This window comes from Macaca thibetana, chromosome 5 (assembly GCF_024542745.1).
Source record: "Macaca thibetana thibetana isolate TM-01 chromosome 5, ASM2454274v1, whole genome shotgun sequence".
Classification (NCBI taxonomy): Eukaryota; Metazoa; Chordata; class Mammalia; order Primates; family Cercopithecidae; genus Macaca; species Macaca thibetana.
Genome location: NC_065582.1, coordinates 39,573,343 through 39,595,953, shown reverse-complemented (window position 1 = coordinate 39,595,953; position 22,611 = coordinate 39,573,343). Strand labels below are relative to the sequence as shown.

Below are 22,611 nucleotides of genomic sequence, written 5' to 3'. Positions count from 1 at the left end.
CTTTCCACCTCCCCCATTACTTTATTCTGGGGCAGGCCGTGATCAGCAGAGATCTTTTTATCTTCTGAGATACGACTTTCCAGAAAAATCATGTTCTCATCTTTATTCCCATTAAGAATTTAGCTGGCCAGGCCAAATGGTGGCTCACGCCTATAATTCCAGCACTTTGGGAGGCTGACGCGGGCAGATGGCTTGATCCCAGGAGTTTGAGACCAGCCTGGGAAACATAATGAGACCCTGTCTCTACAAAAAATACAAAAATTAGCTGGGTGTGGTGGTGTATACCTGTAGTCCTAGCTACTTGGGAGACTGAGGTGGGAGGCTCCCTTGAGCCTGGGAGGTGGAGGCTGCAGTGAGCCAAGATTGCATCACTACACTCCAGCCTGGGCAACAGAGTGAGACCCTGTCTTTTATTTAGCAAAAGGTCTCTTATGGCCGTTTACATTCAACAGTTCACAAACATTCTTTTTTTTCTTTTTTTGAGAAGGAGTTTCACTCTTGTTGCCTATACTGGAGTTCAGTGGTACGATCTCAGCTCACTGCAACCTCCACCTCCCGGTTCAAGCTATTCTCATGCCTCAGCCTCCCAGGTAGCTGGGATTACAGGCATGCGTCACCACACCTGGCTGATTTTGTATTTTCAGTAGAGACGGGGTTTCACCATGTTGGTCAGGCTGGTCTCAAGCTCCTGACCTCAGGTGGTTCACCCGTCAAGGCGTCCCAAGGTGCTGGGATTATAGGTGTGCACCACCGCACCAAGCCCACGTTCTTAATCACTCATTTCACGGTTCTCTGCTAGATGATTTTTAAAAAGGCACTGATAAACTAGTATTGAGTTAGTGTTACATGTCAGACACAAAGTGATTTTACAGGGATAAGCTAATTTTTATTTTCTAGCAAATCTTTGAGTTGGACACTGCTACTATCTCCATTTTCAGAGGAGAAAATTAAGACTTGAAAGTTTAAGTAACTTTGGAAAGATAAAAGCAAATTGAATTATTGTAAGTATGAAACGCATCAGAACGAGTGGTGGGAAACACATTAGACAAGTAGGCAGGGGACAGATCATGGCCTGAATGCCATGCTGAAGATTTTGGAGTTACTTATTATGTTGGTAACAAAGACACACTGGGGTTTTTTAATCCTAGAGGTGATATCTCAACTGTTCTCAGGAAAAATTTCTCTGGCAATACTATGTGGAATGGGAGAGATGGAGAGTAACTAAAGAGGCCTTTGATGCAATGCCAAGTGTAGCTGGAGAAGGACTTGGACCAGGGTGGCGGCCGTGGGTGGGGAATGGAACAGAGAATGGTATGATTTTCTTTTAGGCTTTCCTTTTACATCCCTTCTCTGGACATTGTTTTTAAACACTGTAGCTTTTTAAACATTCTGCCACAGAGTGCTATCAATTTGGAGTTGCCTCCAATTTTAGCAGCTAAAAATTAAACAACAACAAAAAAGTTAAATTTTGAAAAATTGCAGTTGTCCATCAGTTATCATTTATCATGAGGAAATAAAATGATTAAATTCCTAGGAGTCACGTGTTTAACCTGGAACCATTAGAATTCTCTATAGTTCTAAGCCTTATTGTGCCACTAATAACTATCTTGTCCAGCTGTGATGCCATAGAGTCTTTTAATTCCTTTTATGGAAGTAAAAAATAACATAATTTCAAAAAAAGGCAACAATGATGATTTTTCTTGTGTCTAATCTGAATGAACTATCTAAGGAAGAAATGCATTAGTGTGATGTTCATAAGGAGAGAGGTGAGATGAGAAGAAAGGGAACGCCTCCTCGGTTTCTGTGACATGTTTTTACATTCTGTAAGCATTTTCTGTGTCAGTAGATTAGTTAGCTAAAGATTTGTGAATTATCCTGATAAATAATGGTCATTCTCCTCTTTCAGCAGGTTTCTGCTCACGGCAGATCTTCTTCCAATGTAAACGGTGGACCTGAACTTGACCGTTGCATGAGCCCTGAAGGTAGTTCTCAATCTGATCATTACTTTGGTAAAGGATATTATGCACGTGAACTTGGTGCTCACCTAAAATTCACTTGTGCTAAATTACAGTCTTCCTAAAGAGGGACGTGATCACATCACCTATCAGCCCCTTTGGCCTTAGTAAGAGGTGGGGATGGGGGTCACTTCAAGATAAAGAAAAATCTCATTGTCGTTGACTAGGCTATTGAAGCTTCAAATTTTAGACTTGGGCTTCTTTTATTTTTGTGGTGATCTACTCACAACTTCTAAATATATTTCCTTTCTCTCAATTAGATGACAAAACTGTGTTTTCTTGATTTGGTGTCTTCTGTGTGCTGGACACTGGGACATGTAGTGGGAAGTGGGCCCATCTTAACCTCCCCCTGACATACCTTTTTGAGAAAGCTTTGAGCCAGGAATTAGCCTTAACAAGACATCTATCTTATCTGGGGCTCTTAAGAGTTTTCTCTACTAGAAAATCTTGAAGAGAAATCTTGAACATTTTGAAGATTAAATTCCCACCACCATCTTCTTCTCCTTTCTTTGTTATTTTTTTCTTTTTCTGTCATCTTGTGTCCCCTGCCCCTTTCTTGAACATCGACAAAAAAGGTTGGATAAGTTTTAGTGAAATACCCTTTTTACCTAAGGCTCAGCACTTATTTCACCTGATGTTTCAGGGATTTGTTAGGTTTATTGATTGTAGGTTTCTGATTTCAACCAACAAAGTCAAAAGGAAATTGATGATTCGGGTGTTCTGTTTAGGAAATGTGCCCAGATATTTTATTTAGTTTCACCATAGATTTAGAAATAAATGCATCACAGTTTACTATTTTACAAATATGTCGGAATCAGTATAAAATGCTGATGTTTTCTTTAGAATTTGCATTTATCCTTTTTGCAGGTGTGAATGGAAATAGATGCTCTGAGTCATCAACTCTCCTTGAGAAATACAAAATTGGAAAGGTCATTGGTGATGGCAATTTTGCAGTAGTCAAAGAGTGTATAGACAGGTGAGTGGACAGTGAGGATAGTTCTTTGTTTATCTGCAGATACAGTTTTCCTTGGAGTTTATTCTTAATTTTAAAAAGGCCCTTCTGGAAAGTCTCTCTTTCCTTTTCCCTGAGGCTGCCATTGGGACCAGCCATTTCTTTCCCTTTTTTTTTTTTTTCCAAAAAAAAAAAGGCAGGGTCTCACTCTGTCACCCAGGCTAGAGTTCAGTGGCACCATCATAGCTCACTGCAGCCTCAATCTCCAGGGTGCCATGATTCTCCCACCTCCGCCTCCCGCTAATTTTTAAATTTTTAATAGAGACAGGGTCTTGCTTTGTTGCCAGGCTGGTCCTAGGCTCCTTGCTTCAAACAATCCTCCTGTCTTGGCCTACGGAAGTACTGGAATTATAGGCGTGAGTGACTGTGCCCAGCCAGGATCGGCCATTTTGCATGCCTACAGGAAGAATATAGTATGTATATACATAGAGTATAAAACTGTTTTATGTGCATTTGGGCTGAGATATATATAAGGGTCTCATCATGAGCCAGAGAGGAATGACAAGAATAAGTCGTTTTTAAGAACATCTCCTGTATTTACCTGTGTCAAGCGTTGTTCTCAGTCTGTACTTGTATTAAATCGCTTTATTCCCACAGTAATCCTCCCTCTCAGTTAATACTTGATGGAATATTCCAGTGGTTTAGGATATATGAGCTCTGACTCTGTTTAAGATCACAATCAGGCCAGGCCTGGTGGGCTGGCTCACACCTGTAATCCCAGCACTTTGGGAGGCTGAGGTGTGTGGATTACATGAGGCCAGGAGTTCAAGACCAGCCTGGCCACCATGTTGAAACCCCATCTCTACAAAAAACAAACAAAAAACAAACAAACAAAAAAACCCAGATTGGGTGGCACATACCTGAATTCCCAGCTACTTGGGGAGGCTGAGGCACAAGAATCACTTGAAGCTGGGAGGCACAAGAATCACTTGAAGCTGGGAGGCACAAGAATCACTTGAAGCTGAGAGGCGGAGGTTGCAGTGAGCCGAGATCGTGCCATTGCACTTCAGCCTGGGTAACAGACCAAGACTCTGTCTCAAAAAAAAAGAAAAAAAAAATCACAATCAGCCTAGTTTTGCCTATTCCAGAATTTTTATAAACAATTTCCAAACCAGAAAAGAGTCAGATTAGAGTCTTGGTTCAGATTAGAGTCTTGGTGTTTATAGGCTGCTGTCCTTCCCATTCTAAGTGATAATTTGTATCATTTCTGGAGACTTTTCCAGAAAGTTTTGGTAACTACAGTGTTTCCGTTTTGTTACATCTCCAGTGAAGCTTTAGTGCTCCTTACATCGGTACACAAGGTAATGCCTTGTTCTCTGAGTCCTTTTACCCAGCTCTAATACACAGACTGCCACCTAAGTAACAAAGTAAAACATCTGAAGTATGACTTTTAAAGACTGGTCAGAAATCTGAGGCAGGATTTAGTTTTTGTTATAGGGAGAACAGTTTAAGGACAAGTGACTCTTCCAAGCCAGGCCTCATCAGTGTGTACTATGACCACCTGGCAAATCCAGCTGTGCTTGAGAGAATGAGTGTATTCTACGACTACCGTGGTGTTCTTTATTGAATGGTTTTTCTATACTAAAAGACATTTTTGGCATGTTCAAATTAAATTATTTTAAAAGTGATTAAAAATTAAATAGTGGCTGGGCCCAGTGGCTCACACCTGTAATCTCAGCACTTTGGGAGGCCGAGGCGAGCGAATCACCTGAGGTCAGGAGTTCAAGACCAGCCCGGCCAACATGGTGAAACCTATCTCTACTAAAAATACAAAAATTAGCCCGGTGGTGGTGGCAGGTGCCTGTAATCCCAGCTACTCTGGAGGCTGAGGCAGGGAGAATCGCTTGAACCTGGGAGGTGGAGGATGCAGTGAGCTGAGATTGCACCATTGCACTCCAGCCTGGCTGACAGAGTGAGACTCTGTCTCAAATAAATAAATAAATAATAACATCAAGATTCTTTTACCCATGTGAATGATCTTTCTAGTGCCAGGAAAGAGCATTTAAAGGTGTGACTAACATGGTACCAGATCAGATCCTAGCTGAAGTTTTGGCTGAGAAATAATGAAAGTCAGGGGACTTTTCACTTTTGAATTATAGACTAGTGTCATTAATGGACTAATATAAAAATATATTGATAATAAAATTTTTCATTAATTTCACTTTTTAAAACTTTATTCTGTCTCCTAAGAGAACTATTTTGAGATTTACATATAGAAAAATATTTCTTGCCTCTCCCTTATGTGACAGAATTGAAATACTTTAAATATGAGTTACTTAATATTATAGTTAATATTCATGAAAGAATATTTAATTAACATATAGTTTGGCTTTGTTTTTGTTTTTAACTTTGGGAGTACCTTTGTTCCCTGACTCCACTAGATATTTTCTTTAATGCACAGAGGAAGAGCCAAGTTTTTCCTTCCTGGGTTTGTGCTATAGAAGAAAACAGGAATGGGCCAGGTGTGGTGACTCACGCCTGTAATCTCAGCACTTTGGGAAGCTAAGACAGGAGGATCAGTTGAGCCCAGGAGTTCACGAACAACCTACACAACATAATGAGACCTCGTCTCTACAAAAAACAAACAAAACAAATTTAAAGTATAAAAAAGAAGGAAAACAGGAATGATGGTATCTGATTTATGTCTTTAAATGGTCTTCTTCTGATTATTCCATAGGTCCACTGGAAAGGAGTTTGCCCTAAAGATTATAGACAAAGCCAAATGTTGTGGAAAGGTATGTATGCATAACTCCTTTGTAAAAGAAACTGGAGAACCTTGGTAAGGTGTTTACTGTGATGAAGGAATTTAAGTGGGAACTTGACTCTCACAGCAGGAGTAGACCCCAGTAATAGTGGGAAAAACAGTCAAGCTATTTTATTCCTGCTATTTTTCAGAAACTTTAATCCTAAAACAGGAAATTGATTTGATCTTGTTCCTAACTAGAAAATTTAAATTCTTTCCTCTGGGAGATACCTATTTTAACATCCAACAACACTGAAAAGGTGTGTCAGGAACTGTGAGGGACCTGGGACTTTACTGGCAAGCTAACAAAGCCTTCCAGCTTCATATAGGCCAGCAGAACACAAGATTTCTGAGTCAGAGACAAAGGAATTTGTTACTCGTGGCACAGCAGGTAGCATGAACTTCACGCTTGCATTGGTTCCCCTTAACTCCCAAGTCCCATGGCAGTGAGGCAGAGGGGCCCAGTTGGCTGATTTACACACAATGCGTTTATGTCATAGCTGGGGAACTCTGAGCTTAGGAAACTCTCAATCTTAGGAGGAGATGCTAGCAATCCTGCCCCATCTTTGCCTCAGAGGAGAATATTATTTTCATTATCCTGGTCAGGAAACAAATCTGCCATTTGCCTATAAGAGAGACTCATCTCTGTGTTCCAGGGGTGTTGGCTGGACAAACATCCTTGGAAAGATATTTGGAATAGAAGCTGATGCATGATGAGCAGAGATGCTGTGAAGAATCCTCTCCTCAATAAGATAAACTTTTTTCTTCTGTCCCACTCTCTATCTGGGGTTGGGAAAAGATCAACCAATAAAATGCTGCTACAGTTACTGATACTTTAACTATGTTTGAAAAAATAAATATTCTATAGCAGCGATGACAACGACCTTTTTAGATGCCATTGTGGTAGCATATCAAGAGAACAAGCCGTAGAGCTGCATCGTTCAACACCAGAGCTACCAGTCGTATGCAGCTGTAACGCACTTCAGTGTAGCCAGTCTGGATTGAGATAGGCTGCTAAGTGTAAAATACGCACCAGATTTTGAAGACTTAGTACTAAAAAAAAGAATGTGAAATACCTCATTAATATCTTTGTATATGATCACATGTTGAAATGAAAATATTTAGATACATTAAGTTATAATTTTAAAAATCTTGCTTTTTAATGTGGTTCTTGGTTAGAGTTTTGTATATGGATCATGGTGTATATTTATGCTGGACACTGCTGCTCTAAAGCCAGATTCTATAAAGTGTATTCCTGGCTCTGCCTCTTCTTGGAAAATTTATTTAACCCCTCTATTTCTTCCTTTAAAATGTGGTTATTATCGACACCTAGAACATAAGATTATTGTGAAAATTGGTTGAATTAAGCCATGGAAAACAGAGAAGTGCTAGTATATAATAAGAATTCAACACATGTTAACTGCTAACATTATTAATCTGCCAGAGGAGTTTAGAATTTATAATTAGCAGGATTTGATCTGATAGTTGTCATTTTATAGTTATGGAACTCCTAAACTAGTCTTCATTGGACTTCTACAAAATAGTGTTTTTTTAACAGGAAATGTAGAATATTCTGCTCAAATGTTTTAGAAAAATCTTCTCAGAACTCCAGAATGGAAAATCCAGGAGGCAAATTTGTCATTTCCTTTTTTTTTTTTTTTTTTAACTACACTGTGATAATTACTGAAGCATAAACTGTGCAAAATGCCCCTTTTCCTTTGAATAAGTGAGGTTTTCTTTCCCTTAATTTTCTTTAAATAATTCGATGGGCTTTTACTTATTCTTCTAGCAATGTAACTATTATTTTTCACTGTAATAGCCTTTTCTCCATATGTGTAAGTGTTCTGCTTTCCATTTGGTGGCGTGCAATTTAAGCAGAATGTGTCATAGTTTGGTGAGCCAGGTTCTATAGAACGATATTAAAATTCTTTTCAAAACAGTTAAAAAAAAAAGTGCTATGGTAAGGACATGGGTTACCTGATTAAAATTTAAACAGCTGTTTCCATGGTTGGGAAAAAAAAGGTGTTTGTATGCAGAAAATTTAGTCTGGTACACTAAGTGCTGAGGCAAATGGATAAGTGAGTTCTAACATTTGGATCTTATTTTTTCTAGTCTCTGAATGTCATTCTATTTTTATAATGCATGATCAAATACTTTTTCCAGTTTTACATTTTGCTTATCTAAACAACTATTTCTACATTAAGACTGTATAAAATTATAATTTTAAAACTCGATTAGTTACAAATAAGTTGATTTTTCCCATTATATTTTATTTTTAGAAAATTCTATAGAGAATTTTTGTTAATTTGAGGGGGTAGTATTCACTCACTATTTTGGGGTATTGGCCACCTGCTGTATACGGAAAATTAATAATGCTGAAAATGATATCTGCTGTTTGTTAAAATGTATTATTTATCCACGCTTGGATATATAGGAACTTTGCACATTACCTTTAATGACTTGAAAAACAGATGCACCAGTGTTACAGATAAGGAAACAGACTCAGATTAAATAGCTTTCAAAAGGCCACACAGAGACAGAGCTGTGAGTGGAATTTTGGGCTGTTTGGTTACACAGCCTGTACATTGGCTGATCTGTGTTCTCTCTCTGAGTTTAATGTATTCATTTCTTCAGGTAATATGAACTTGGGAAACATTCTTGCTTTCTCTTGCCTTCTGTTTGTTCATTCTTAATATGCACTGGCATTGTTAGATTAATGTAGTCACCTAAATTTTGGTGCATATTCTGTCTGCAAGACACTGTGCTAAGAATAGGGTAATATATATATTAATACCAGTTCTGCAAAGAATGTTGGAGTTCAGGGGAAGCACGTGGGAGAGAAGTAGGTGACCAGTGAAGACGCTACAGGGGAAGAAGCATTTGGGCTGGAGCAGGAACAGTGGGAAGGGAGGGTTTCAGTAGGCAGCAATCAAAGAGCGGCCTACCGGGTGATCAGAACAGTCTGAGCAAAGGCCCAGAGGACAGAAAGCATGTTGGGCCCTTCTCAGTAGGAGATTATGACAAGAGCTGTGTTGGGGCCAGATTTATAGAGGCTTTGGAGAAGGCTAGGGTATTTATAAATTTAAGAATTCTTCCAGTTCTAATATTCTCTTTCATGCTGAATAAATATTTATTGAATTCTCACAGTGTACAAAGCCCTGAGCTTTCAGTTCTGGTGCTTAGAAGTGGTCCTTCTTTGTCTTCCTGCTGTATACAGTTTTGCATCCATCATCTACATGGGCCCGGGCAGGACATAAATCCAGAAGTATATTTGGAAGTATTCGTTTCCCCAGGCTGTGGGAATAAATTACCACAAACTTGGTGGCTTAAAACAACCAAAAAATATTTTCTCACAGTTCAGGAGGCTGAAAGTAAAAAATCCCTGCTTCATTTGGGGGTTTTGGGGGGAATCTATTCCTTGCCTCTGAGCATCCCGTGACTAGCAGTATTCTTGGTTTGTGGTCACATCCCACCAGTCTCCGTCCATCTTCACGCTGCCGTCTCCTCTGTCTGTGTGAAACTTCCCTGTGCTTCTCTAAGAACATCTGTGGTGGCATTTACCCCTCTCCCTCTGACAATCCAGGGTTATCTCTCCACCGCAGAACCCTTCATCACATCTGCAGAACCCTTTTCCCAAGTAAGGTAATATTTCCAAGTTGCAGCAATTAGGACTTGATGTCTTTGGGTATCCATCATTCAGTCTGTTACGTATGTTTACCACAGAAATCTCACGTGGTGATTTGTACATTTTCTCTCTCTCACCACTTTTTCCTCAGCAGTGTGCTCTGAGCAACACAGATGCCAGCTTTGAAGCCATGTGGGCAGTGCAGTGCGTGATGTGTCTACTCCTTAACATGAACACTTTTGTACCTACTGTTTGTTAGTAACTGTGCTAGTTGCTGGAGAGTGAGGTAACCAAAACCTCTACAAGCTCTCAGTTCCGGAGGGTTAGAGACCAGCACACAAATAGTTGAAAGATGGTGGGATGAGAGCTGTGATATGGGGCTGTGGGAACAGGACTACCTGACCCAGCTGTGAGTGAGCAGGGGAGGTGACTTAGAGGAGGGGCCATCTGATCTGGTCCTGAGAAGTACATAGGAGTTTGCCAAGAAGTAGATGAAGAAAGTTCCAGATAAACCTATGACCGGAATGGTGGCTCATGCCTATAATCCCAGCACTTTGGGAGGCTGACGTGGGAGGATTCCTTGAGCCCAGGAGTTCGAGACCAGCCCTGGCAACATAGCGAGACCCCATTTCTACAAAAAATAATTAACTGGGTGCACACCTGTGGTCCCAGCTACTCAGGAGGCTGAGGCGGGAGGATTGCTTGAGCTTGGGAGGTTGAGGTTGCAGTGAGCTGGGATCACACCACTGCATTCCAGCTTGGGTGACAGAATGAGACTCTGTCTCAAATAAAAGAAAGCTACCTGTGTAAATGCCTAGAAGTCGAGGTAAGGGATTAGCAAGAGGAACAGAGAGAACTGAATGGATGAATGGATGGATTCAGAGGCCACCAAAGAGGTAACTGGGCAGATATTGGTGACTATGGGTATATTATCCACCCACAAGGAGGAGGAGGAAAGAAGGAATCAGGGTGCATTTCCTGTTTCTGCTTGGGACAGCAGTTTTGTTCAATGAGATGGAGAACACAGAGGAAAGGACTGCTTTATGGGCTGGAATGGGTTGAGGCAAGATGATTAGTCTGGTTTGAGAGAGTTGCTTTGTCTCCTGGTATACCCCCCCATCCCTTTCTCTTTGTATGTTAAAAATCACCATGTCCAAAGATAAGGCAGCGTCCTTTGCCAAGTTAGCAGTTTCGTCATTTACTCTCATACAGAACTGTGGAACACTGCCATGAGATGATTCATATGTAAATTATTTGGAGTTAGAATCATGAATCACTTAACATAAATAATGGTAGATGATTGAATAATGTAAGTTCAATATGGCTCAAGACAAAAGTGATATTCGTATTATATTTAGAAATATTCTCTTGGAAAATTTAGAGCATTTTTTTTACATATTAGAAACAAAGACTACATATAGGTTGCACAAGGAATAGATAATGTCTGTAAGGATTTTTATGCAGTACTTTTATTTTGCTTCTGATGATGGTTAGTTTCAAAAGTGGATTGTTCCTTCATAGACAATTTTACAGGGACAGTAAGAGGTTGAGGAAGGCTAACAGCGCCCATGTTTTAACAAAAACATTCACTCTGTGCTTAGAATACTAGCCATTGTCAAGTAGAATTCAGTAGGCTAATGAGTGATGGTGGAGGAAATGTGGCTGCGATATTTGAAAGGTAACACTGCTGGTGGCCCTTAGGAGAAGTTCCACAATGTATCCCAGAAGACCTTCTGTTGTGCCTTTGATTGAAAAAGATAATAACTTTGAGGAGTTGTAGTCTTGAGAGAGGTTATTGGGGTACTGGTGAGGGGATTATTTACAGATATCACTAAATTAGCAACACAAACACAGCCTCCAAGGAGAGGCGAATATATAGACTCTTCTAACTTTGGATAAAATGAGGAGCAGAGAGGAGAATTGAAGTGATAGATTTGTGTAGCTTTAAAATAAAAAGCCTATTTAATGACAGTAGCAACTGTTGTCTTTGCTTCACATGGAGTGAAATAAATTCATGTGCTTACTTGTAGATGTTCACAAAAGTGTATCTAACCCTGCTTTTTAGTGTGATTGAGGATATGCTTGGTGCAGATGACCCAAAAGCTTCAAATATGTGAATCAATGGAGAGGGTTTGCCAAGTCTTTTCTTTGTCTTTGCGACCACGAGGGGTCTGGCTGTACAGCTGCTTCCCAAGGGAGGAACCGGGGCTCTGTCTGCTGCTCTGTAACTTAGACAGGTGGGGTTGGAGATAGATAGGAGACCCTGTCCTTGGCTTCCCAGCTGTGGTTTACTGGGGTCTAAGAAACACCATTCTTCAGATTTGGAAGCGTTTGTTGAGTCCTGAGCCAATCAAAGACTTCTTAGCCCTGTTCATTAAAAGAAGCATAGATTCTCCTCCTTGCACAAACCCTGGTATGATTCTTCACCCCCAAGTCAGTGTGGTGCTACTGTATGCTCTTATCTTTTCAAGGTATTAAGTATTTTCACTTACAGCTGTAATTTTTATTTTGAAGAATTCCATCTTGGCATTTACTGAATTCTTCCCCTTTGGAAGGTGATAATGTGTGTATAAGAAAGATGGGCTTGGATGTCAGAAACCTAGTTTACATTCAACCTCCAGTAACTGTTTCCAAGGATAAAGTGTTCAAACATAACACAAGTACCTTACACAGCTACTAACAAACAGTGACTAGATTCCTAGTAAATGTTGGTTTCTTTCTTTCCCATACTTCTGTTTAGTAAATTTGCACTGTCACTTGCCAACATTTATTGAGTGACGGCTTGGACAGGCACAGTGCATTCAGTGCTCAAGAAACACAACCTACCATGTGCAGGAGCTTGAAACAGATTTTTCTCCACATGTTATTTATTCATTTGTTATAATTTTTATTTCCACCTATGGTCCAAAAGGATGAGGTGGCTCTTAACTTCATGCATCCATGTGTAAAAATACATGTGTACACATGTTGAGAGGTTTTAATGTCTCATTTAAAACAGAGCAATCATTGTTCATGATTCATGGGTTGACATATTAAGAATAATTCGTTAATTCTGTAAGTAAACATTTTGCTACAGTGCTGATCCCAACTGCATTACTCACCAGGATTGATAATCAGGCAGTGTTTTCAGAGGAGAAGTGATTAGAGCTAAAATGAGAATAGTGGTCCCCGTGGTACTGTATGTTTTCAGATTTCTGAAATACAAGATGTTAAGGAACATCCATCTGGTGAATGATTTCATATCCAGTCATAGAGGAAGAAAGTTCATTTTTTTCATGAATTTCAGCATGAAATTCAAATTCATGTTAGTAACAGTTTAAAAACTAAAAATGCTTAATGCCAGAAGTTATACGCTATAAGCATGCCAAGTTTTCTTATATGCCTAGTCTTTATTTGTGAGTGTATACTGGAATCAAAAAGCGGTTCTGGCAGAATTACAAAGCACAGAGCCGTATGCTGAAGCTTTCATAGCTTTTTTGTGATGCTTTTCATTAAGAGCAGTGTGCTTAATATGCCACAGAAGCACCATGGAGCCTTTTGGGGGATGTTTAGGAGTCTGTATCTTTTTGGTAATGTCAATAATACGTTCACACTGACCCTGTCTCTATGGGAACAATTAGGTCAAGGTCAGGTTTAGTTGTCTTTGTGCCAAGAGCAATGTTTTCTTTGGCATCAGATCCACAGGCTGTGTTTGTTTTGCTGTCCTCTAGGCCTTAGAGAAACAGCAGAGGGTTCTGTGATTTCTGATCTCCTCTCTATACTGTTCATTTGACAGGAACACCTGATTGAGAATGAAGTGTCAATACTGCGCCGAGTGAAACATCCCAATATCATTATGCTGGTTGAGGAGATGGAAACAGCAACTGAGCTCTTTCTGGTGATGGAATTGGTCAAAGTAAGAGGATAGAGAGATTTTCTTGGTGCCTAGTCCTACAATTTACAATATCCTTGAAGGACCTAATCAGAAAAGTGTATTGCTGCCTCGTAACTTTCATTATTTATAATCACCAGTTTTAGTGGCACTTGTGTCATTTTCTGCTTTGTGCCAATGAGCCATCTTTCTTACCTTCATAGGATTGCACTGTTGATGTTTTGATACGTTCTTTTATGTATCCTTTAGGGTGGAGATCTCTTTGATGCAATTACTTCGTCGACCAAGTACACTGAGAGAGATGGCAGCGCCATGGTGTACAACTTAGCCAATGCCCTCAGGTATCTCCATGGCCTCAGCATCGTGCACAGAGACATCAAACCAGAGAATCTCTTGGTATGTCATCCCTGCTTTTTCTGTTCCAATGAATGCCTCTCTTCCTTTAAAAGGTGCATATGCAAATAATGGCATTTTACAGTCTATAACAATCCTGCATTATGAGACTTAGAAAATTAGCAAGACTCGTGTCAATGACCATCAAATACTAATGGAGTTATTGAATTTTTCTGCATTTACTATTTACCAGATGTATCATTTCATTCTCACTCTGCTATAAAGAACTACCTGAGACTGATTAATTTAGGAAGAAGAGGTTTGATTGACTCACAGTTCCACAGGCTTAACAGGAAGTACGACTGGGAGGCCTCAGGAGACTTACAATCGTGGCGGAAGGTGAAGGGGAAGCAAGCACCTTCTTCACATGGTGGCAGGAGAGAAAGAGAGCGAGGAGGAAAGTGCCACACATTTTTAAACCATCACATCATGAGAACTCACCACCACAAGAACAGCATAGGGGACATCCGCTTCCATAATCAAGTCACCTCCCACGAGGTGCCTCCCGCCACATTGGGAATTACAATTCAACATGAGATTTGGATGGGGACACAGCCAAAGCATGTCACCAGATAGAAGAAAATACATTTTCATTTATATTTTAATTGATGGTACTGACTTGAAGGTGAGCAGGAAAATTATTTTATAGGGCAGAAAATTGTGAAGAATAAATTTGAGACAGAATTAGAGGCTCATAGGAGACACGAGTAGAATATGGGGGTTAATTTATTTGCAGGGAAGAAATTTGGAAATAATCTAGTCCATTCATCTCCACTTTACAGCCATGGAAACTGAGACCAAGAAATGCCAATTTTTTTTTTTTTCTTAGAAGTCTCTTTTATCCTATTATTCTACAGAATAAAAAGTCTTACTCTACTATGGTATCCAGAGTTCTTCATAGTCTGATCTCAAGTTGCCTTTTCAGCCTCCTGTCCTGTTAATAACTCTTATCCATCCAACCCAACATGGCCTAAGCTTCAAGCCATATTTAACTCACCTTCATGATGACTCTTGATAACTAGACACAGCTTGCTAGTTGGGAGCCAATCCTCGTGACCACGTTATAGAAGAATTTTAGAGAAACTGGTTGGGTGATTTGACATTTACACTCCTCCCAGCCCCCCACAAACACACATGACATAGTTGGCTTCTTTATTTCTGCCTTTCAGGGCTCTCATCCTCATTCCTACTTGGGAGGCAAGCTTATCTGAGTTAATCCAAACACAGGTTCCTCCATCCTCAGTTTTTAATTAAGACTTGACTTACCAACAGCCTTACCCCTTCATTGCTTCTGTCCATACCGGTCCTCATTTGCAACGTCCTCTCTTCCAGCAGGTGGTAAACCATTCATCTTGTAATACATTGAGCAAAAGTTAAGTCTTCTTTAATGTCACCCTAGACTTTCTAGACAGAGTTCAGTCACAGCCACCTCGGGTTTCTGCTGCACTTGCTGTGGTGTTGTGATCTTTATCATATACTTGTCTGCCTCTTGGGGATTGTAAGTACCATGGAGGCAAGGTTTGTGTCTCAATTATCTTTATATCTCCAATGGCTTGGACAGTGCCACGTAAACACATAATGGACAGCAGAGTGTTTGCTCGCTGACCACTGACACTCAGCTAGCAGCTGGTGCTAGAGCATGAAGCTCTACAGCTTACTGTGAGCACCACACAAATAACTGTTGAAAGGAGTATGCATTGATGCACAGCTTCTGAAGCCATCCTGGGGACTTTTTATTTTTTGGCTAATCTAATCCAGAGTCTGTGTCTTTTCTTTTTGGTAATATCATTTGATGATTTCTGAGTGTCCGTTTAAAAGTATGTGAAATTTTACCTTACTGTCTTCTGCCTTGAGGGAATTATATTTCATTTCTATATGTTCTTATTAGGAAAAGAAATATCCCTGCTCTGTGTTAAAAAATAAAAGGGGCAGGGGGGATTATGGACGTGGTTTTATGAACTCTAACAAGGAATGTAGGAGACAGAGCTGTAAACTGAGCCTCAGGAGTAAAGTAAGGATATAGCGTTCTCTCCTCAGAACAGGCTTCTCGCCCGCTGGGACCTTGCAGTACGCCAGGCTCCTCCACCGTCGAACTGAGTTTGGCCCGGGCTTCGCAAACAAAGGCACGGGGCTTCTCCAGGTGTGCCCAGGCACAAACACTGGGGCATTCATAAGGTTACCCCCTTGATTGCTTCCTGTTCTCCACAACCTGCCTTGCCCCACTGGCTCCAGTTACTGCATTCTCTGAAAATATGGGAGCCACAGGTTCCCAAGGAACCCCTGGAGCCAGTCTGTCCAGCAGCCCTGATTTAAGGCCCAGCAAAGGTGACTGAGGTGCTTGTGAACTTCCCTGTAAATCAGGGAGTGTCCATTTCCCAGCTCACAGATCTCACTCTCACCTCCTGTTTCTTCTCTTTTCCACTCAGAGTTTCTTAATATATGTAGAGAATCTGACACCACCTCCTTTTTTCTTGTCACACATCAAGGGTGGATAATGTTTTTCACTTCTACAGGAGAATTGGCTAAAATTTAAAAAATTTAAAAGAGTGAATAATGTAATGGGGATTGATGTCTCCAACATCATGAGTCTTGGAATGCAATCAGGAAATCAGAGTCACACTCCTCACTGAGTCTCGCCTGGCCTAGATGAGCGTCCACCCCTTCCCAAACCTACAGCAGGCCCCTTGTGTTAGCCTAGAAAGGGAGGAGAAGGAAGAAGAGGATAAAACTGGCCTCTGGAAGAGGCGAATGTGTGATGTAGAAAGGCTCTATCGAGCCTTCAGAAACAACCTTAGCCTCATATATCTCAGTAAAATGTGTTTGCCATTGAAAACCTAACTAGATCACTTGGCAGTTTCTAGATTTAGTCAGCAGGTTGGTATTGGCCTGGGAGGAGAGGGTGCCACTGAGATACTAAAAGTAAATACCCAGAGTGACTGTCGGCCTCTTCTTGCTCTAAGAACTAATTCAGTTTTTAAACACCAGAGCATTCAGACATCTGATTTGCATCCCCCTATCCGGTAAGCAGCATCATAATTTAAAACCCTGCCAGTGGAGATGTATTGGTAGCTGTGTCAGGGAGCACAGGGGTGGCCGTTAATGCTGTGAGTTACAGCCTGGTGGTGCCGTGTCAGAGTTAACTATGAGAGACCAGTGATAAATTCAGGTTGTCCAGCAGTTCTGGGGATAGGGGAGAGAAGAGAAGAGGGTTGATTTCTCATATTTGAAGTCCTTCTAAATCATGAAGTTGACATTTTATTTAGAGAACATGCAGTGTTCATTTTGTATGTGGGATCTGCATTCCTCGCATTTTTTATTTTTGCATTCTGAGAGCAACTTTTGACAGAAGCATCTCACAGCTTGTGGTGGGGCGTTTGAACACTGCAGGGCTGGAGTTCTCACCGTTGTTATTGTTTAAATTCACTCAAAATCTGTAAGGAAGTGCAGGCTATAGTCAGGGTTCTGGCAGGCCTATCCAGTTATTTTTCAGATACCGAATCTTGCAGAATGGTGCTGTGGAACGAATAATGGTCCTGGCTGGAGCCCCTGCCTGGCCATATGACTAGTAACCTGAGTGCTGTGCGCCTCAGTCTCCTCATTCGTAAAATGGAGGTAACAGTTCTCTTCCTAATTGCCCAGTGGGGTGGCTCAAGAAGACCAGTGACATAATGTTTGGAAGAATTTTGAAATCTCCAAAGTCCTCGAGAATGTCAGTTTCTGGGGAGACCTGAACTCTGCCAGAGAGCCTTTGGAGTCCGTGTTCATCTAGTCACCTCTTTATTAAAGGCAATTGTTTTTAAAGCAATGCTGTATATGTCTCTGTATTTATCTAGAGAGATATATATGTATAATTTCTTCCTGCTTTGAAGACAATCTCCCACTAAGATCTGAAATGTATTCATATTAAGACATATTTGCTTCTGTGTCTGGCATTGAAGAGAGATGAATCAGATAAAATATGATTTCAGGCTTGTCTGCCCCTAATGACACTTCCTTTTTGATGTTTAGCCAAGGAATATCACTTGCACAGACATAATTCAGCAGTTATAGACTGTTCAGTCCCTTTCTATTTATGCTCCTGCATCTGACTGAATTCTTTATAGAGGATGTGAAAAACAGGACTTCTGGGACTTGTGAGTATCTGTCAGCAACCTTTGAATATCCCTAGGCATCACTAAATGGAGTCTTTAAAATAAACACTATTTTTCAAAAATTGTACCTAAAGAGTATGTTTTTAAGTTGTAAAAACAAAATAACAGTGACATTTATAAAACTTTTTGTTTTAACTCTCATGATACAGACAGTTAGGAAATTGTGCTTATAACATTCTTATCACTGTAATTACTTAGGAAATTTCTTTCCAAAGTCTGGGTTTTGGTAAAAGCATTATAAATTCTAACTATAATTATATCAGATTGTTCTTGCTAATGTTTACATTAAACATAATGGGTGGAAAGTTTTCCTAAGACTGTGACGTGACTAAGAATCTGGAATCCATTACTTTAGGCTGAATCATTCATATCTTTGGAAATGTTTCTGCTGAGTTGTGGGCTGACTCAGAGTTGTAAATATCTATGAGGAACTCAAAATCTTCATCATTACTCCTGTGAACTTTAAAGTCAAAGATATGTGTTAGGGATGTGTATTCAGTATATAAGACTGGAAAACGTTATTCAGATAGTAAAGGTGAAACATATTCTTATTAAATGGATAAGGACATCACAGGTAAGGGAGGTATTTCACCGCTGTCCTTTTTAAAATGCCTTTAAAACTTGGGGAATTACTGGCCTTGGGGAGCCTTGTGGTTCTCCATGCTTTTTACTGATGACTATTTAAATCACTCCCCCTCATTAAGTAGCAGACTAATGGATGATGTTGCTAACATGCTTATCTTGAAAAAACATCATTTTCTAAATTTTTCTCCTTCTACAGCTAATAGTAGTTGAGATAAATATCTGGTTCAGCAAAATGTGAGACAAAGCAAACTAAATATGCTTAAAATAGAAAAATAGAAACAGGCATTACAATGAGTATAGACTAGGTCTCTGCAGCAGTTTATTCTCTGAAATTCCATGTTTTCAAAATGGACATCCAAGAGACAGACTGTACACTCAGGTTCAGGATTGCATGGTGAAACCTGAATTATGCTGTCATATGCACTTGTTTGCTTCCAAAACTATCCACTTAGAATGTAACTTTCTAAAGTTATATTTATCCCATAATTTTGCTTATATATGAAATTACTATGAAACCAACACATGTTCATTGTAAACATTTTAGAAACCACTGAAAAGTATAAAGAAAATTAATTTAATCCTTCATGCTACTGCTTAGAGATAAACTTGTTAACATTTTTGAGTATTTTATATATAATTGTGCATTTTTTAACTCTGTGTAATAGTGACTGTTTCCCATATGATTAATATATTTGAAAAATGCTTATTAGAAAGTATGTAATATTTTATTATGGTAATGTATCCTAATTAGTCATTGCCCTGTTACCCATTTATGTTGCCTTTAGTTTTTAAAAGTCATAGACAAATTCTGAGATTAGCATCCTTGGGTCCATCTGTATTCCCCTAGAGTAGGTTTTGAGAAGTAGACTTTTGGGTCAAAGGTTATAATTGATATAAAGAAATTTGCTATATATTGCTGAAATGCTTTCTAGAAAGGTTCTTTAAGCATAAACAGTCACATCTCCACCAGCATTTTTAAACCTTTTCCAATGTGATAATTATCTAATCAGCCAGTCCTTCTAGGAAATGGAAATAACATTTTTAATTTTTTTACTTTTATTTTTTCGCCTTTATCATTACCCACAAGGAAGGAGCATTTATTGAGCCCTGTTCTGAGCTTTGTCTCATTTCACCTTCACACCAACTTCACAAGGGAGGTGCTGGCATTATCGCACTTCCTAGATGAGGGAATGTGCTCAGAGCGCTTATGTGACCTTCAGAAGTCACACAACCAGATGTGTGGACTTGTTATGGAAGTTCAGGCTGCCTGATCCCAAAGGTCATTTTCTTTCTAAACTTCTAAGGTTTTCCCCTATCTGATATTTATATTTCATCATTGACTGTCCGGACAACAAGGAACCCATCGCTGCCCCCAATTTTATTTTCTGAATTAAACATGCTAGTCCCGTGGAGGTCACCAAGTGCTTTGGTGGACTCTTAATACACCATTTCTTGGGCTCTCAAGTATGTCACACACAGTAAATGCTAAATAAAGGTCAGTTTCTACCTCCAGGATTAGAGGCCTCTCTCATGCCCATCAGGTACACACCCGCCTACACCCTAACTACTGTGTAAGCAAGCACGTGTGTTCATTGTACTTCTAGGTAAGGAACTTTCTGCAAAAGTGGAAAATATTTTTTCCAAATTTCACACAATCGTGCAAAATCTCTGAAGAGAAAAAGTGCTTTAAAGCAACAAAGATAAATCAATGGTGTTAGAATCACAAGGAGGGGTCGGACATGGTCGCTCACGTCTGTATTCCCAGCACTTTGGGAGGCTGAGGTGGGCAGATCTCGTGACCCCAGGAGTTCAAGACCAGCTTAGGCAATATAAGGAGACCCTGTCTCTACAAAAAATAAAGAAATGAGCCTGGTGTGGTGGCATGTACCTGTAGTTCCAGCTACTTGGCAGGAGTTCGGTGGGGGAAGGATTACTTGAGCCCAGAGGTTGTGGCTGCAGTGAGCTGTGGTCATGCCACTGCACTCCAGCCTGGGCAACAAAGTGAGACCCTGTCTTCAAAAAAAGAATCACAAGGAGAAATTTCACTGGAGTTTAACAGTAAATGTATTTGTGTCCTTTCTGCCTCATTCCAAGAGCCCTCTTGCACTTGTTGAGGAAAAAACAAAACCTTCTGATGGTTGGTTGATTTCTGTTTCAGGTGTGTGAATATCCCGATGGAACCAAGTCTTTGAAACTGGGAGACTTTGGGCTTGCTACTGTGGTAGAAGGCCCTTTATACACAGTCTGTGGCACACCCACTTATGTGGCTCCAGAAATCATTGCTGAAACTGGGTAAGACTTCTGGTGGCCCTGGTTAGTCCTTTAACTTTGGTGAGAAAGGTCTGTTTTTGTTGCTATTGCTGCTTCTGTATACAGTTGGTGAGAAAGGTCTGTTTTGTTGCGGCTGCTGCTTGTGTATACAGTGCCTCCTGTGAAGGTGGAAAATGGAAAGGAGAGAGTCTGTTGCCTGCACCATGATTTTGACCTCAGGAAGCAGACTTTATGCTTACCTGGTCAGAGCCCTGGCCTGGACTTGTGTCCCAAGGCCTCTCTTGAGAATATGGTAGTAGTCAGCAAGACTGTGGTTAGGTTGGCAGAAACAGATGCCTTTTTCTAAAGGGTGATTCATTCATCTCTATGTGAAATGAAATGAATAACACCAAAGTAATCCTTTTCCCAACAATTAAAGGCAATACTCCAGTACCATGGAAGGTTCTTGGGAGTCATCATGTCTCTCCCCCTCACCCACTTTGTTTTCCTAGCTATGGCCTGAAGGTGGACATTTGGGCAGCTGGCGTGATCACATACATACTTCTCTGTGGATTCCCACCATTCCGAAGGTAGGCGGCCTTTTGGGCGACTGTATTTGAATTGCAAATACTCTCCCTTGGGTCCAGAAGCAGACACTTTGCTCCTGGCAGTCAGGACTGTGTGGTCACTAAATATGCCAGTTAAAAATTACATAAAAAACCTTTCACTTTTTAATTTACAGCCTATTAATGTGTATTCTCATTAGCATACTTTAGATGCGAGGTGAAGGCCTTTGCTTTGTGTTTGGTTGGTCCTCTGAGTTTTCAGTGTTCATTCTTTCATAAAAATAAACCCATTATATGGTGTCTACCATGTCCAGTTCCTCCATTTTTTCAAATGACAGCAAAATTTAAAGAGCCTTGTGAAGCAGTCCGAATCCTTCCAGGTATGTTGTCTTCCAGTTCTTCGTAGTGATCTCTCACACTCAATTATAATTGAGAGCAATTTTTATATCTTTCTAAAGCATTCAACTTTGTTCTCATAGAAACAGGATCTGTTTCTTCTTAAAATTCATTTTATTGGTTCACGTGACATTTAATTAAGAATAGAATTACAAACACTTGTGGTATAAATAGGCCTGGGAATACACAGACTGACTGAGTCTTGATAACCATTTGCTTCACCTGGTGGGAGCAGAGATGGCCCCTGACAATGGTCAGGGTGTGTGAGCCGGGCACGGAGCACACTCTTGGGCCCGGCAGTCTTTGCACAGGGGATGAGTGAGGGGCTTCAGCCACAGCTCTTTTGATGAGTTTCATCTTCCCCTCTGGAGCAAATGAATTACTCTGAAGCAGAAGTTCATCTAACCGTGCATGTTCTGTTTTCTTCTGAGTTTTCTTGACCTCTTTTAACTTTAATCTCTTCCTTTGTTCATTTTGTAACTCTCTAATGAGTAGCTACTGTGTACCAGGCATGATTTTAAGTGCTAGGAATACAGTGGTGAACAAAACCTGAGGTCGTGGTTTCCCTTAGTTTATTTGACTAGCCATGACAAAATACCGTACACAGTGTGGCTTATAAATACCAGAAAATTCATCCTTCCAGTTCTGGAGGTTGAGTATTCCAAGATCAAGGTACTACAGATTTGGTGACTGTTCAGGGCCCACTTCCTGGTTCATAGAGAGCCGTCTCATCACCCTAACCACATACGGTGGAAAGGACAAGGGAATCTCTGGGGTCTTTTGTAAGGGCACTAATCCTATTCAGGAGAGCTCCACCCTTAACAATAGCATGGCTGCCCAAAGATCCCATGTCCTACCACCATCACAGTGGGGAGTAGGTTTCAGCATGGGAATTCTGGGGAGACATGAACATTTAGTCTATGGCATGGTGTTTATAGTGTTGTTCTGGGTCAGTAAGTGAAAAATGGTTTTATCTTCTTTTCCCTCCAACATTTTATTATGAA

General features: G+C 40.3%; 3 protein-coding genes across 10 annotated transcripts in view; all 3 read left to right on the top strand.

The window, feature by feature from the left end:
- Positions 1–22,611, top strand: part of RPS3A (ribosomal protein S3A) — a 1,130,248-nt gene that overhangs the window by 246,947 nt on the left and 860,690 nt on the right. The gene's annotated exons all lie outside the window — the stretch shown is intronic.
- The window catches only part of MAB21L2 (mab-21 like 2), a 501,930-nt gene that overhangs the window by 142,103 nt on the left and 337,216 nt on the right, over positions 1–22,611 (top strand). The gene's annotated exons all lie outside the window — the stretch shown is intronic.
- Positions 1–22,611, top strand: part of DCLK2 (doublecortin like kinase 2) — a 179,300-nt gene that overhangs the window by 141,557 nt on the left and 15,132 nt on the right. For 3 of the 6 annotated variants that reach the window (XR_007725790.1, XM_050791174.1, XM_050791171.1), the window contains 7 exons: positions 1,907–1,982; positions 2,883–2,991; positions 5,705–5,762; positions 13,171–13,290; positions 13,516–13,662; positions 20,554–20,687; positions 21,158–21,235. Coding sequence is in view for 5 of the 6 variants with exons in the window: in XM_050791174.1 (XP_050647131.1) it covers positions 1,907–1,982; positions 2,883–2,991; positions 5,705–5,762; positions 13,171–13,290; positions 13,516–13,662; positions 20,554–20,687; positions 21,158–21,235 (722 nt within the window). In the remaining variant the exon portion in view is untranslated. Of the gene's footprint in view, positions 1–1,906; positions 1,983–2,882; positions 2,992–5,704; positions 5,763–13,170; positions 13,291–13,515; positions 13,663–20,553; positions 20,688–21,157; positions 21,236–22,611 lie in introns of those variants that run through there. The other 3 variants (XM_050791175.1, XM_050791172.1, XM_050791176.1) reach the window with 2 other exon arrangements.